Source organism: Cricetulus griseus, chromosome 6 (assembly GCF_003668045.3).
Source record: "Cricetulus griseus strain 17A/GY chromosome 6, alternate assembly CriGri-PICRH-1.0, whole genome shotgun sequence".
In the NCBI taxonomy this organism is placed as follows: domain Eukaryota; kingdom Metazoa; phylum Chordata; class Mammalia; order Rodentia; family Cricetidae; genus Cricetulus; species Cricetulus griseus.
Window position 1 is genome coordinate 902,141 of NC_048599.1, and position 15,284 is coordinate 917,424.

Below are 15,284 nucleotides of genomic sequence, written 5' to 3' on the forward strand. Positions count from 1 at the left end.
CGACTACCAGAAGGGCTACTTTGTGGGCAGTTTCAGGCTTCTGGTGAGCACAGGTGGACCTGCACATACCCCACTTTGCTCCCTTTGGCAACACCACTCTGTAGACTTAGTTCCTCGCTTCCATGTTAGGATCTCACTGAGTAAGCAGGTACCCCTGCCTACCCTGTGCACCCAGGGCCAAAACCAAGCTTCCACTGGGGACTGTACCCAAAAAGTTACGGGCCCAAAGTGAACCCCAGGCACAAGTTGGTAGGGCCAGGGAGATGACTGGATACAGCAAACAGCACAGGAGGCAGAGATACAGGCTGTAGCCAGATACAAGGCAGATGAAGTCACAGTCAGGGCTCCAGGCATAGTGGCCATCCACTGGGCAGTGAGGAACCAGACATCATAGACAATTGGATATAACTGGATTGTCCAAGATGGAGCACAATAGCTAAGGCAATGGGCTTCATGGACTCTGAAGGCCCTATGCCCTAGCAACGGTGGCTCTCAGGTGATTCCTCACAGCTGAGCCTGGCCTTGTAGGCTGGAGGATACCAGAGATCTGACTATGTCCTGTGGCATCAAGGGCAGGTCTCTGCTGGGCAGAACTCTCCCTACTCTCTAGCCATTTCCCAGTCACTCTGATACAGCCTGCTCTATTTTGGGTACCCTGATCTCTGTGGCCTCTCCACAATCTGTTGAGCCTGGGGCCTCACTGGCTCTGATGTCCACTGGCTTCTGAGGTCTCATTGAGTCTAGTATCTTGCCTAGTCTGGGGTCTGACCAGATCTGAAGTCTGACTGGATCTAACATCTAACTGGAACTTGAGTCTGGCTTGGGTCTTGGATTTAGAAGGAGCTACAGTCTTTGTGCCTACTAACCTGTGCGGTATGTGGCAGTCACTGCGACACTCTCCCCTGCTCCATAGACAGCTGAAACCAGGACCCTGTACTTGGTGGCAGACAGCAGGTCAGGAAGTACAACATGGCTCCTGGTGCCTGGCACAGAGATCTGTGGGGGCAGGAGGCCTCTGAGCCTCCCCTCCTCGAGGGCCTTCTCCCTTTAAGGCGGTACTCCCTCCTCTACCCATCTTTCCCTCCACAAAGAAGCAGCATGCTACCCTCAATAGATAGATAAAATCATCACCTAAACCCTTGGGTGACTCCCTGCTCTTTATAGACTCACCCACTTCTCTGGTCCAGAGCCTGAGGCCAGTGCATAGTTGACCCGGTAATGTAGGACATGGCCACTTGGTGGTGTCCAGCTGACCTGCAGGCTGTTGGGGGTCTCCGAGGACAAGACCAGATTGGAGGGGGGGCTCCTGCTTGCTGAAGCTATCCAATGGCACAGACAATGTGGAATTCAAGGCTCTCCAGGATGGAGGTGCCCAGAGCCAGAAGGCCAGCCAGTCAGCCAGCCAGTCCAGAATCTTACACTCTGCCCTGCCAACCCTAACAATGTCCCTGCCGAGTCCACCAATATCCCTAGGAGGTCTTGCACAGAGGCTGTGTCACCCATGCTGGGGAATTTGGATCTCAGCCACACCCCAAAAGCCTGTACCCTTTGTGGGCTGGGATCCATTGGTCAAGCCCAGAGTCTCAGGGACTCAGGGAGCCTGCTTGCTGTGGGAGTATGAGGTCCTGGGCGTGTGGATCCAGGAAGGTCTGGGTCCCCTCTGTTCCTGTCCCAAGCCCATCTGAATGGAGGAAAGGCCACCTACAGGGGATGTAGCGGAGGGACACAGGGTCGCTGCGAGTGCCGTCCCTGTAGTAGGCAAGGATGGTGATCTCATATTCCACATGACTCATCAGGCCAGGTAAGACGGCTGTGTCAAGGGTTCCTGGGACAGAGATCTAGAGAAAGGAGAGTCCAGGGGTCCACCTGCATGATAGGGAACCTACCTCAAGAGGCAGGCTCACAGGCTATGGGCAGACAGGTATTCCCAAGACACAGAACTTAGATGGACACACAGAGTCTAAGCCCCACTTGGCCTTGGGGTCTGGGACCATAGGAATTTCTCCAAAATGTCATCTGACCCCTGTCCCTTTACCTCATGGGCCTTGCCCTCTCCCAAGGGCATCCACTTGATCTGATAAACAAGTACACCAGACAAGGCAGCGGCCACCCATGACAGCTTGACTGCATCTCCCGGGAGCTCCGTCACAGACAGCTGGCTAGGGCTGGGTGCTTTCTCTGGAAGACAGGGTATAAAAATGTAGTATAAAGTGATGACGTGAGCTGTTGCTTTCAGATAAGCGTCAGTCATATTGAAGAGTGTCCCTGGCCCCTTGTCCCTCTGCAGACCTTCTATCACATATGTGCAGACACTTGTTCCCACCTAGCCTAGCACAGCCAGGACAGACACCCAACATAGGCCCTTCAGCAGGACATAAGGACACAGTCCAGCCCCATCCCAGCCTTGACTTCCCTGACTCACTTGTGGTCACATGGCCAGTCAGCATGGAGGAGCCACCCCCGAAGTAAAAACAAGTGACTCGGACGGTGTACTTGGTAGAGGAAGAAAGAGGGCCTAGGGTGGCTGAGGTAGTATTCCCAGGAACCTGAGCCTGTGGGAGGTATACATGCAGACCAGTCAGGCACCTGAGCCCCTGACAGGGCTCAGGCTCAGGACCTATAGCTGGAGCTAGCCTATGATTTCCAAAGAAAAGTGTGATTAGCTATGGATCCCCAGAATGACCCATGAGTGGAGACTCATCTCTCCCTGTCTCAACTTTTAATGCCACAAGCCATTCTGCTCTAAATCTGGTGTGGCCACAGTCTCTACATGACATCACTATGCATGTATTTGTGTTTGTGTGTATGTGTCCTTGCTTTAGGTCTTCCCCCAATTCCTGCCAGACACAGTCACCTTGAGGGCTGAGTCATTATCAAACTGTGTCCCTCACACCATCTCAAAGGCTGTGTAGAAGGAGTCTAAACAGATATGGATTGAAGGTGTCCAAGGGGAAGAAGAATAAGTGAGGTGAGAGCCTAAGGATGCTAGGCTTCCAATGCTAAATCTATCTAGGATTCTGGGTCCCCCAGGAGGCCCTTGGGACTTTTGGGCCCCTGATCTTACCTGCCCAGAGTGGCTGCCGTCACTAGAGACATAGCTGACCTTGACCAGGCGCACAGGCCTCTGGGCTTCCCAGGACACACAGGCTGAGTTGTAGCTCACATCTGAGAAACTCAGGTGTCTTGGGGGCCCCAGGGCAGCTGCAGAGCATAACAAGGCCTCAGAAGCTGGCATCCCTACACTTGGGACTGGGAAAAGGGTAGGAAGTATTGGGACTGAGGAACATATGGGGCATCCAGAGTTATCTGTGGTCTTCTATACTGGAGTGAGCTGAAAAACAGAACCAGGCATCTGCTGTATGAACACATGGCCCAGGAAGGGTACTCACTGGTCCTGGCATTGATGCTCCGGACCTCGCTGACCTCTGGTCCCCGAAGGCTCTGCACTGAAACCTCATAGTCCCGGCCTGGCTCCAGGCCATCCAGCAGTGCCTCAGGCTGTCCCACGTGTACCTGGCAGGGACATGGTGGCAACACGTATCTCAGCACCAAGTCCCACCATCTGGCCCACCTATCTCCCTTTCTCTACCTCTCACCTCTCTCCTCTGCTCCTCCCCAGGGGAGGCAGCCAGCAAGTAACGCACCAGGTACTGAGTGGCCCCAGCAGAGGGCTGCCAGGTGAGGCGGAGGGTTCTGGGTGTCACTGAAGCCAGGGTCAGTGCTCCAGGTGGAGGCAGGGGTGCTGAGGAGGGGGTGGCCATCAGGGGAATCTTGGGAGTGTGGCACATGCAGAACTCATAAACATGAACAAAGGAACCCTTTTTGTAACGATAAGACTTTCAGTGGGTGAACAGTCAGGTGAACAACCACCAATCAGAGAACAGGGTTCTAAGTCACTTGTCTCACATGTCAGTGAGCTGTGTTTTTCAGCTCACAATTGTGGGGGAGCCAGATAATCCTGCTGGCCTAAAGAAATTTGCTACAAAGGTAGTGAGGGATGTAACCTCCAGGTTGAAACACACACACACACACACACACACACACACACACACACACACACACACCCACCACCAACAACAACAACAACAAAATCATATAATACATGAAGCAAAAATGACCAGAAGAGGCAGATCTGGAGTCAGAGAGCAGAGCCGAGGTTGCCAGGGCTGGGTGAAGGACAATCTGGGATGCCAATGAAATGTATAGTTTCCTTGGGTGATAAACATGATCTGTGGTGGCCTTGGTGTAAATAGCCTTGAATATGTTATTCTTTTTTGTTTATTTATATTTTTGTGTTTATACAAGGTTTCTCTTTGTAACCCTGGGTGTCCTGGCAACTCACTATGTAGACCAAACTGGCATTGAACTTAGAGATCCACCTGTCTCTGCCCTTCTAATTCTGGAGGTTAAAGGTGAGTGCTGCCACACCTGGCAAAGTCTTGAATGTACTATCAGCCATCCATCGTTCCCTGTAAGTGGGTGAGTGTGGGCATATGAGTTCTATCTCAGTGCAGCTATTAGCTAGGAATCATGGTCTAGCAATAGCTGAATGCTAGTGGCCTTGGCCATGTGCTGTCGCTAGACAGGATGGGAGCCTTGAGACAGCTTAAGCAGCAGTCATAATGAGCCATGTGTGACACTACTGTGTTCAAAAGAGGACAGTGGTGGCGCATGCCTTTAATCCCAGCACTCAGGAGGCAAAGGCAGGCGGATCTCTGTGAGTTCGAGGCCAGCCTGGTCTACAAAGCTACACAGTGAAATCCTGTCTCAGAAAAAAAAAAATACCAGGGGGCTTGGAATGGAGGTTTGTGAGAGCACTTCAGACCCAGGGCTGCCTGTAGTCATGTCCTGATTGTACAATCCCCAAGGGACAGGATTACAAAGGTCACCTCTATACCTGTGGTTGCCAGGCCTTGCAGGCTCTTGCCAAACCCATTCTCATAGACAGGAAGCACAGAGACCAAGTATTCTGTGTTGGAGGTCAGATTTCGAAGCTCCATGGATGAGACAGGCCCCTCCACCACCACCTGATCAGGAAAATCCCATCAACAGGTGTAGGCTTGGAAGATAATGGTACCATCACCTTGAGACATTAGGTCCCCACCCAGAGCAGAGCAACACCAGGCACCACAGAGACAGGCGAGACAGTGAGACGATCCATTTGTCTACCAGTGTGTCATCAAAGCCACATCTGGGTATCTGCAGTTACTGCCCAACACTCCTCACTCTGACTTGATCTGATTGGGTGCATCTGTGTATAGCTACCCACCCCCAACCCCACCCTCATGTGGACTTAGTCATCTGTAGGCCTTTATTCTAGCGCTTATCCACACCTCAGCAGAACCCACCTGAACCATGCTGGTAGAGCTCTGTCTGCTGCCCCAGCTCCCAAGGAGAGGCTGAGCCAGGGGATCCCCCTCTTACCTCCTTGGGGGCACCACCCCTAGAAGGCTGCCACACAATTAGATATTTGAGGGGTGGGTATAAGGCCGGAGTCCAAGACAGGTGGACACTGGATGAGGTGATGTGGGTCAGGTCCAGTCTGGTGGGCATGGGGAGGGGGTCCAGGGCCAGAGTAGTTGCTGCTGGTTTGACTGTGGGGAAAGGCAGTCTGGGAGCAAGCAAGAAAGCAAGAAAGCAAGAAAGCAAGCAAGAACATCTAGCTCCCCCTGGTGGCCATGTACAGATCCAAGGACAGATAACAACCTGGCTTAGTCTGCAGACCCTCATGGGCCGTAAAAACTGTCCAGGTGTAGCTTCAGCCAACCTGCCCCTTGGCCAATGTGGTTGTGTATCCTTACCTGGGCCCCTGCCCTGGATTTTTTGGCAAATGAGGCGGCTGAGCAGAGCAGCTAAGGTGGCCAGCTGAGGGAAGTCCAGCACACTGTGGACAGTGATGTCCAGTGGCTGGGATGCCAGGAGCTTCAGTTCAGCCTCATCAGCATTCTTCACACCTGCTTTGGGGAAGTGTGTGCCAACAGGCCCCTCTGAGACCCTCATCCTATTTACAGACAGGACCACAGAGGAGAGACCAGCCAGAGTTCCCAACATATGGGACATGCCCTAGATCCCATGGGGGTCTCTCAGTGGGACATAGGAATGAGCCAGGGGAGGGCAGCATGCTTAACTCTGGGAGCTCTGGGAAGCAGGCCAGACTATGTGGATGCTAGCGCTAGGTGCCCATAAAAAGAGGGGAGTTCTGGGGAGAGAGGGCCTCCTAGAACAACTGTCTACACTTGAAGCTTCCTTCCCATCAAACGGAGGGCAGTGAGTGTGGTTAATGCCCCAGAGATCACCAGGAACAATTCTTGCTTGGGGAGCAGATAGAGGAGGTAGAAGATTGTCACACACAGAGACAGCTGCCGGGCAGGGGACCAGTTTGAAGGCTACTTGCAGTGTGAGTTGAAGGGTGGCAAGGAGTTAGGGGAGTGTCACAGCAAAGGAGGCAGGGACAGATTTTGCAGATGGTGCTGCAAGGTGCAGCCACGCACCTCCATGGAACAGGACTCACCCTCTGGGCTCTATGGGTGTGGAAACTGCAGTCAGCAGTTCAGGAGGCACCGATTTTTCAGTAGAGATGATGAAGCCAGAGTACAGGTGTGTCTGTGACCCAGAGCCCACCCCAGCCGTGAGCATTCCAACCCAGGGCCCAGGCACTGTGCAGGCTCACCCACAACAAAGACATCAATGTCCTGGTCCTTAAGAATTCGGGCAGCTGTGCGCACATCATCCTGGGACTTGCCATCCGTCACTAGAATCAACACCTTGGCTGCCTCTGGACGGGCACCTGCTGCTGGCTTCAGGTTCTGCCCCAGTACATGGGTTAGGGCAAGGCCTGAAGAACATCAGGGACAAAGTGACAGGCAGCCACTAGGACTTCCTCTCCTGGTGTGTTCTCAACCACAGCTGCTCCCAGCACTTGATCCCAGGGCTCTCTGTTAACATGTCTTGTCTGTCCTGCCTTGCCAGGCTAAAGACACTTGGGGTCAGGGACAGCACCTCTTGAGAAGGTTACCTATGGCCCAGCAAGGCCATGCCTATGTCTTCTAAGAAGCCACTGGCAAAGCCAAAAGTCGGGCTGAGTGGACCCAGACAGAAGCTGCCTATTATCAGTGCAGACACTTTTTCTCAACAAGGTGCCTGAAGTTCCACATTTTTGCCAAAGGTTGGTGCCGGTGGTGGTGGGGATGGAGTTTGTTCTCTAAAGTGTGAAGTGGGCTCAGCACCCACCCATCACACAAATGTTCAGGGGTGGAAGGGGCATAAAAGGAGGCTGGCTGGAGTCTTCAGCACAGCTAACCTCGAGGCCCAGGACATACCTGTGAATGTGTTTCCTCCCCTGTAGTGGAGGCTGTGCACTGCTGCCAGCACCTGCTCCTTGGTGTGGAAGGAGTTCAGGTCCCACTCGGTCCGGGGGTCTCCACTGTACTGAGTCAGACCTGGGGGTGGGCTCTGGTTGCTGGGCTGAAGGGTTTGTTTTTTGGTCTCTTTCTTTCTTTTTCTGTAACACTGGGGGAAAGCATGCTAGGCAAGGCAAGTGTACTACTTGACATTTCAATGCCAGAGCTGTTTTGAAGACCACATAACAGAGTTGCCTGCTCTGGGCACAGCCGTTGGGGCTCCCACTCCCAGGGAAAGACACATTTTCAGGTCCCAAGTCTCTCATAGGAATATCATCAGAGGGGCTGACTGTAAGCCAGCCATTCCTACAGACCACAACAACCCCATGGTTCACAGGGGAAGTGAATCAGTCACATGACCCAACCCAGACCAAGCAGGCTTCCATCGGCCAAGTTTCTCAACTCTCTTGGCAGGCTGATGGGCTTTGGGAGGCTATAGCATTCCCTATCCTATTATGAGGGCAGCTATCAACTTTCCACTGGTGAGAACTTAAGAGGTTCAATCTCCCCCAAGGGCAGGGCAAAGAAGGTTGGTACCCACCTACTTGGACTTTATCTGGTCCTATTTCAAAAGGTGTGATGATACTGGCCAGGAAGTCTTTGACCTTCTGGAAGTGTCTGTGGCCTATGCTCCAGGACCCGTCCACCAGGAAGATTATATCAGTAGGAGTTGGGGGTGTGCAGTGGAATTGGGGATCACCTGGGACAGGTAAGGATGGGTGAGGTATTGGGTGAGTCTAATTGCTTCCCCAGGACACCTGAGTATTATAGACCTGACTGAAGTCCTCAAAATACCCTTCCCTAGGATCTTGGGGGTCAGGGTTTCCAAGGACTTTGTGTCTCACCAGACTTAGAAAAGCCTTCATGCATCCTAGTTTGGGGTTTCAGCTCCTCTAAGTCCCCTCAAAGAGATCACAGTCTCAGGTCTAGGGGTCACCTCTGCCTTTCAAGGCTCCTGGCAGCACTATGTCTGAACCTGACAATTTAGTCCCTGGGCTGAGCAGGCTTCAGCAACCACATTTCCAGACCCAGCTGCCTGTAGGTGGCCACCAGTCACAGGTGGGGTTGTTAGCACCACAGACAGTCCAAACTGGGTAAATTGGCAGAAAGATCAGGCAGGGCTAGTAGCAACCTGTGGCCTCAGGACCTTCCATCACCCTAGAGTTCTATGTAGATAAAATTCTCCCTGGGGCCCCTTACAGTTTGACACAGACTGCACCTGGCAGGCTTCATGAGATTTCTAAACACAGCCAGGTAGATGACTCTCCTTCAGCTTCTGATCCTCGGTCTAAAGGGGAGGGGCCAGGCATGGTTGTAAGGCCCTCAACAGTGGAGTGACACTGTAGAAGACCCTATCCTTAACAACATAACAGGATACAGGGCCAGGACATGACAAAGTAATGCCCAAGTCTGAGAACAGAAGCCCTCCCACAGCTCTGTGTCTGGTGGAGAAGGTAGTGACCTCCTGATGTGAGGGGGGCCAGGTGAGGAGGTAGCCTCATTTCATCTGACCCCACAGTTCACAGAAGCCACCTTACCTAGCTTCTCTTGCTTTCCCACAGAGTCTGCTGTGTGGCTCTGCCTCTCCAGGTCTATGGTTGGCTGAGCAGGGACCTGTACTCCAAGGCCCTGCTTGAGTTTCCTCTGATCCTTACTGGCCACTCCTGGAGGCAGGGGGAAGGAGCACAGCTGCTACCATGCACTCCCAGACCTAAGCTAGGGCTCTGGGGCAAAGATTACCTGGACCCAGTACCTGAGATTGTGAGTCCAGGAATATGACTGATAAGCCTAAATTAGAGCTAGAATATGTAGTCAAATACTTACAAGAATTTCTGGGCATGTGACAAGAGGCACCAGAAGCTTCAGAGGGCTCTCCCACCCCCAGGATTTACTCTCACTCCACTTTGACCCACCAAGAATAGGCCGGTCTTTGCTTGAGGTGAAGGCAATACTGGGCTCAAGTGTTTTCTCAGGGTCTGAGGCCCCCAGAAGGAAGGAGGTTGGATCCAAGGTGGGTCCCACCAGCCTGCGGCTGCCTCTGCTCAGAGAGTGGCTCTTCAGATCCTCAACTGAAGAGAGAGGAGGGACCAATTGTTAAGACACAGGCCGGAGTAGGAGCAGGGGCTTGGATTTGGGGGGTTTATGTACTTCCTAGACCTGCCCATCTCATGGGAAGTGAGCAGCAATGTCAGGAACAGGAAACAAGACCCAAGCACCTCACAGGCAAAATCCCTCAGGTCACAAGCCCAGGCCATGAACTCCAAATGCAGAGGCCTTCCACACACATCCACCCATCTGTCTTCAGGAAGACTTACTCACAAACTCCCTTCGTGCCAGCAGGACAGGCCCAGAGTCAGTCAGCTCAAAAATCTGCAAGGTGTAGCCCTTGGAAGGGCTCAGGCCACCCACAGTAGCCTTGGGTGTCTTGGTGGTTAATATCAGCTCCTGCTCCAAGTCCCCTAGGTGGAGGTGGAGAGTTGTTGAGGCTGCCAAATTTAATATACATATGTGTGCACACATGTTGATTGTGTGTGCTGTACATGTTTGTGCGTGTACATCTGCAAATGTATTATTGTGATATGCAAATGTGTACATTGTGGATATGAGTGAATGTTTGCATGTTTGCATACATGTGTACATATGGAGTGTATGAATGTGTGTGCTGCATGTGTGCGTACCCTAAGTGACATTCATATACATGTGGCTAGGTAGAGATATACTGCATGTGTGCTTTGCATGCATATAGGTATACAAAATGTGCGTGTATGGGTATGCATGAGTTATATATGTCCTGCATGCATGTATACCATATAGGTATACACGTACATGAATATGTGTATGTAGTATGGATGGATGTGTGCATTGGTGCCTTGAATGCATGTGTACCATACACATACCCTTATATGTGCACACGTGTGCATGGATTATGTACATAGTGTAAGAAGCATCCAAACTAATCCCTCTTGAGGTTAGGGAAGAGAACAGGATGATGGGAGAACAAGGGATGGGAAAAGAAAGAAGTCTGTTGGGAAAAAAAGTTTCTTCTTCCAAACTTCTGCAGAGGATCCTGTCCACTTTTCCTGCTCTGGAATGCTGTCATCTAAAGGTAGGGATGGATCCCAGTATTAAGAACAATCATAGCCAGGCCTGCTGGTGCACACTTTTAATTCTATCACTTAAGAGGCAGAGACAGGCAGATTCCTGTGAGTTCAAGACTAATGTTTTCTACATAGAAAATTCCAGGCTGGCCAGGGCTATACAATAAGGCCTTGTCTCAAAAAAAAAAAAAAAAATCATGATTCCAAAGGGACCCTATCTGGGGACAGGTAGAGTGGAGCTAGAAGAAGTGACCACATAATGGAAGCATAACTGGACTTATGGACATACTCACAGAGCCTTTGGGTCTCAAACACCAGGGAATCAAAACACTTCCCACCTGGGAGGAACATAACACTGTTTTTGAAAAGTGGGCAGTCCCCAGACCTGCTAGCCAATCTTAACTTTACAGTAAAAGTCGACACTGTGGACAACCATCTGCTGTACAGTAGAAACACCCATACCACTAGCAACAATCTTCAGTAGCAAATACAGGCCAACTTGAACCTTACCAAAACCAAGATCCAACTACAGGAGACGCAGGGGAGAGAGGGGCAAGTCACACAGTGTCTCAAAGATATCATTGCTAGACAAGGTCATGGGGATCTGGCTTCTCCTACAAGTAAATACCAAGGGAAAATGAGCTAGAAAAAATTATGAGAGGTACAGGACTTGTAAAATGAATACCTCACCCTGGCATGTTACACACTTGGCAATCTCAGTATGTAGGAGGCTGAGGAAAGGGAATTGTGAGCACAAGGCCAAGGTGGGCTACACAGAGAGACCCCATGGGGCAGGAGAGGGAAGATGTGTGTCCTCGTTTGGGGTCCTAATTAAGATTGCTCAATTGTAGAAGGTATTTATTGGATGAGCTGTAAAGTTGTGGTTTTATTACAATTCTTTTTTGTTTGTTTGTTTTTTGTTTTGTTTTGTTTTGTTTTTTCGAGACAGGGTTTCTCTGTGGCTTTGGAGGCTGTCCTGGAACAAGCTCTTGTAGACCAGGCTGGTCTCGAACTCACAGAGATCCTCCTGCCTCTGCCTGGGCAGTTGTGTTTTTAATTTGGAGGCATACCAATGGCACTTGAGCTGTGTTTGAGTCCTTCTTCAAGGTGAAGAAATAGAGACAGGATTATACAATGTCTCAGATTTGCTTGAAGATAATGCAGCTCAGGAGGTTGACAAGGAGGAAATAAAGCTGGGCTGGCCACATGTTGTTACCTGTGGAGCTTAGTGCCCAACACCAGGCTCTATCACACCGTGCTGCCTGCCTTCCAGGTGTTTAAATTTTTTTCATAAAAATCTTAGCGCCAGAGAAGAAGAGAGTAAAAAGGGTAATACAAGTATATCAAAAAGAAAACAAATTAGAAAAGTGTAGATTTAAATTAAATCAATTTTTGTTACATAAAAAAAGATAAAATGTTTCAACTAAAAGACAAAGATTGGGGTTGAAAAGATGGCAAGCAGTTAAGAGCATGTGCTACTCTTCAGTTCCCAACCAAAGTTGGGAAGCTTACAGATGCCTGTAACTCCAGACACAGGAGCAGCCATGCTGCACTTATGTACACACATATACACACAAACACATACACACACAATTTAAAGACAGTTTGTCACACTGGTTAAAAAGAATACTCTGAGTCACTATCCATTTAGAAGCTTTTCTAAATAAAAAAAAGAAACAAATAAGAAGAGTATAGATATAGACTCAAAATTACTTTGTTATTGATTTTATTAGTATTGTGTGAACTATTTTATTAGTATTTTATAAGATATCTTGGCTTTGTTGATTCACTTCATTTTATGTTTTTTATTTCTATAATTTATTCTCTTTTCTATCATTTCATTCTGATCTACCTGAATTTACTTCTATGTCCTTTATAACTTAATATGGATGCCTAAATTCTTAGTTTTTCTTTTTTCATCTTTAAGTACTGGGGCTCGGTCACACCAGGGCCTCACATGAGCTGGACAAGTGCTACGACTCATTTACATCCCCATTCCCAAAATTTTTCTTTTATAACTTATAGAGCTGAAGCTATTAATCTTCCTCTAAGACACAGGGGGAAAAATTAAAGACATTGTCTATGTGGCTCAGATTGGCCTTGAACAGGGGGATCCTCTTGCCTCAGCCTCCCAAGAATCAGAATATAGGTGCAACCTCACCACACCCAGCTTGTTTAAAACCTTTCCCTTGTCATCATGACACTGTCCCTGTAACTGGAGGGTTAACGCCTCTCCCGCAAGCTCACTGCATGCAGGATCCAGGCCATCCTTAAATTCCTAGGACTCATTGTGATGAGGGAGTCACCACTTCTTCAAAGTGTATGTCCTGAACAACTAACTGTGTGTGCTCATGCAGGGTAAGGGGAATACAGGGGCCTCTCCAACTGATTTCTGTTCCACATGACTGAGGCTGACAGAGGAAGTGAACAAAGTGGCCCTGCCGGGGAGTGGGAGCCACTGCATGGTGTGGGGAGATGCTGGCTGGAGCAGGCTCAGTGACCACCTACTGACTGTCAAGTGTCATTCCCATTGCTTTTCTCGGGTGGAAGCCTTGGTCCTGTAGATGTAAATGAAATGCACTGTCTTTTCTATCGAAGCGTTAAATGAGACAAAGGAGGTCCCGCCTTTAACAAAATTTATTTTAAAAAGGCATCTGGGAGAAAAAGTCCCTGTCCACCCTTCAGCATTTTTCTAAGATCCAAGTGTGTGCTTAAGGTTACTTCATACCCTCGGAAGTTGTACTTTGTTAATCAACTACGTTCATTGCTTTAAGTTAGCCAATCTGTAAGAATGAAAGACCCAGCTCTGATCACTCAGAGTGCAGTACAGACAAAAACACAGTGGGTGGCTCTGACTGAGTGTGCTCGCTCGCTTGCTTGTTTGCTTGCTTAGGCTTGGCTATACGAAGTAAAACTTCATGCTTTGCCAAGATACTTTGGATTGTGTGATCATTTTCTTGATATCCTAGACCCATTCCTAACAGTCCTAACAGAGGGAAAGGAGAGGAAGCCTAGTAGGGAGACATGAGCTCCATACCTGCCATAGGTGTCACCTGCACCAAGTAGCCAAGACTGCTTCCCTCTGCTTCCCTCCACTTCATCTGCAGCTGGTCCTCAGGCAGTACTGCCAACCTCAGACGGCCACTTACTGCAAAAATAGGATTGGAGGTTTGGGTGCAAGACAGACTTACCAGTGACCAACTGACCACCTCCTACAACTAGAGGGAGGCCTCCCCTAGGAGGTTTGAAGGGACATAGCCCCACCTAGGTGTCTGAAAATCTGTGGCCCCAGATTTTTCTGTGGAGGAAAACTCCTACATCCTTGGAATTTTTTTGGCAAGGCTGCAGTCCCTCCTTCAGTGGGAGGGAGTCTAACTCTACCCAAGGGAAAGCTCCTGCTGCAAAGGAGGCTTGGATAAGCACCTAGGAGGGCACTGTCTACCCTTTGATGACTAGAGGTACAACGATAAAACAGCAGCTGCTGACCCACTTCCCAGGGCCTTGGCAGATGCCTTGGGTCTTCCATCCTCAAGAATGACTGTAGAAACAGCTGTGATGCTGAAGACCCCTGCTCCCCCAACTGCCAAAGTCATGCTAAGTAGATGTATCCCTTGTGGGCAGACTGGGTAAAGGACCTCAGCTGCAGATGTGATGATGACTGTCTGCTTATGTGCACATGGTGTGTCTGTGTGCACCTGTGCCTATATGTGGGCATGTGTAGGATGCACACCAAGCTTCAGTCCTCATACTAAGTGATGGCGCTATGATGGTCAGCATTGTCAGCTTGACAGAATCTAAAATCACCTGGGATATCGACTGCAAGTATGCCTGCCCACAGGATTATCTTGATTTTGTAAACTGATGTGAACAATGTGGGGAGACACATTTTACTTACAGATGGAACTATTTTTTCGGCAGGAGATTCCAGACTAAATGACACTGAGATAGTGAGTTGAGCATTAGCATGCATTAACTTCTTTGCTTTCTGACAGTGGACGCAATGTGACCAGCTGCTTCAAGCTCCTGCTACTTTGACTTCCCTGCCATGAAGAACTACACCTTGACCCATGAGCTAAATAAACCCTTTCTCCTGTCACAGCAACAGAAAAAGAAACCAGGACAGGATAATCCTGTCCTGGAAGAGGGGGACCCCATGGTCACTGGGAAGGAGGCATCAGTGGAGTCTGTGCTGACCCCCCAGAAAGCTTCCGGGCTCTGTGGTGCAGGCAGCTATTTTTGGGAAATGGGGACAGAGGCCTTTTCTAGTCTCCTCACCATGTGCCGGGGCACAGAGAGATGGGCAAAGGCTGAGGGTGTCTGGGATAGACACAATGACCCATTCAGAATAAACTGTTTCCGGATGGCCTTGGCTGCTGACAGTCATCTACTGAAAGGCAGGAATGTGTCGGGATAAGGTGGGGGCTCTGACAGGCCAGCTGTGAACAGGGGTCCCCACTCTTGCCCATGAAGAGCCTTCTGTTTCTCCCCTTTCCCTGCAATGTGTTAGAGGCTTTTAGAACTTCCCTCTGAGACAGCACAGACACGTTCCCCTTCCCTAACATCAGCTGCACCTCCCAGCTGGTTGCTGGGCATGTGGGCCCTGTCTCTTTGGTTGGCCTCTGAGACCCCAGCCCACTCCAGTCATGACAAGGGCTGAGGGGCAGCCTGTCATGCTGAGACCTGAGGTGGGGGAGCAGTGGATTTGTGGGTCTTGCAGAATCACTCTAAGTTGGTTGTACAGCAAAGGCTTCTAATTGAAATCCCAGCCCACAAGCCCACCTTGGGT

At 50.0% G+C, this 15,284-nt stretch overlaps 1 protein-coding gene across 1 annotated transcript in view; it reads right to left on the minus strand.

The window, feature by feature from the left end:
• The window catches only part of Col20a1 (collagen type XX alpha 1 chain), a 35,621-nt gene that overhangs the window by 15,132 nt on the left and 5,205 nt on the right, over positions 1-15,284 (minus strand). Inside the window, exons 2-17 of the mRNA XM_027419925.2 lie at positions 13,536-13,646; positions 9,716-9,859; positions 9,314-9,469; positions 7,942-8,100; positions 7,320-7,439; positions 6,671-6,835; positions 5,425-5,954; positions 4,898-5,027; positions 3,597-3,742; positions 3,390-3,513; positions 3,065-3,201; positions 2,423-2,552; positions 2,036-2,178; positions 1,706-1,838; positions 1,171-1,319; positions 867-996 (exon numbers count right to left, since the gene is read on the minus strand). Of these exons, the coding sequence (XP_027275726.1) occupies positions 867-996; positions 1,171-1,319; positions 1,706-1,838; positions 2,036-2,178; positions 2,423-2,552; positions 3,065-3,201; positions 3,390-3,513; positions 3,597-3,742; positions 4,898-5,027; positions 5,425-5,954; positions 6,671-6,835; positions 7,320-7,439; positions 7,942-8,100; positions 9,314-9,469; positions 9,716-9,859; positions 13,536-13,646 (2,607 nt within the window). The remainder of the gene's footprint in view (positions 1-866; positions 997-1,170; positions 1,320-1,705; positions 1,839-2,035; positions 2,179-2,422; positions 2,553-3,064; positions 3,202-3,389; positions 3,514-3,596; positions 3,743-4,897; positions 5,028-5,424; positions 5,955-6,670; positions 6,836-7,319; positions 7,440-7,941; positions 8,101-9,313; positions 9,470-9,715; positions 9,860-13,535; positions 13,647-15,284) is intronic.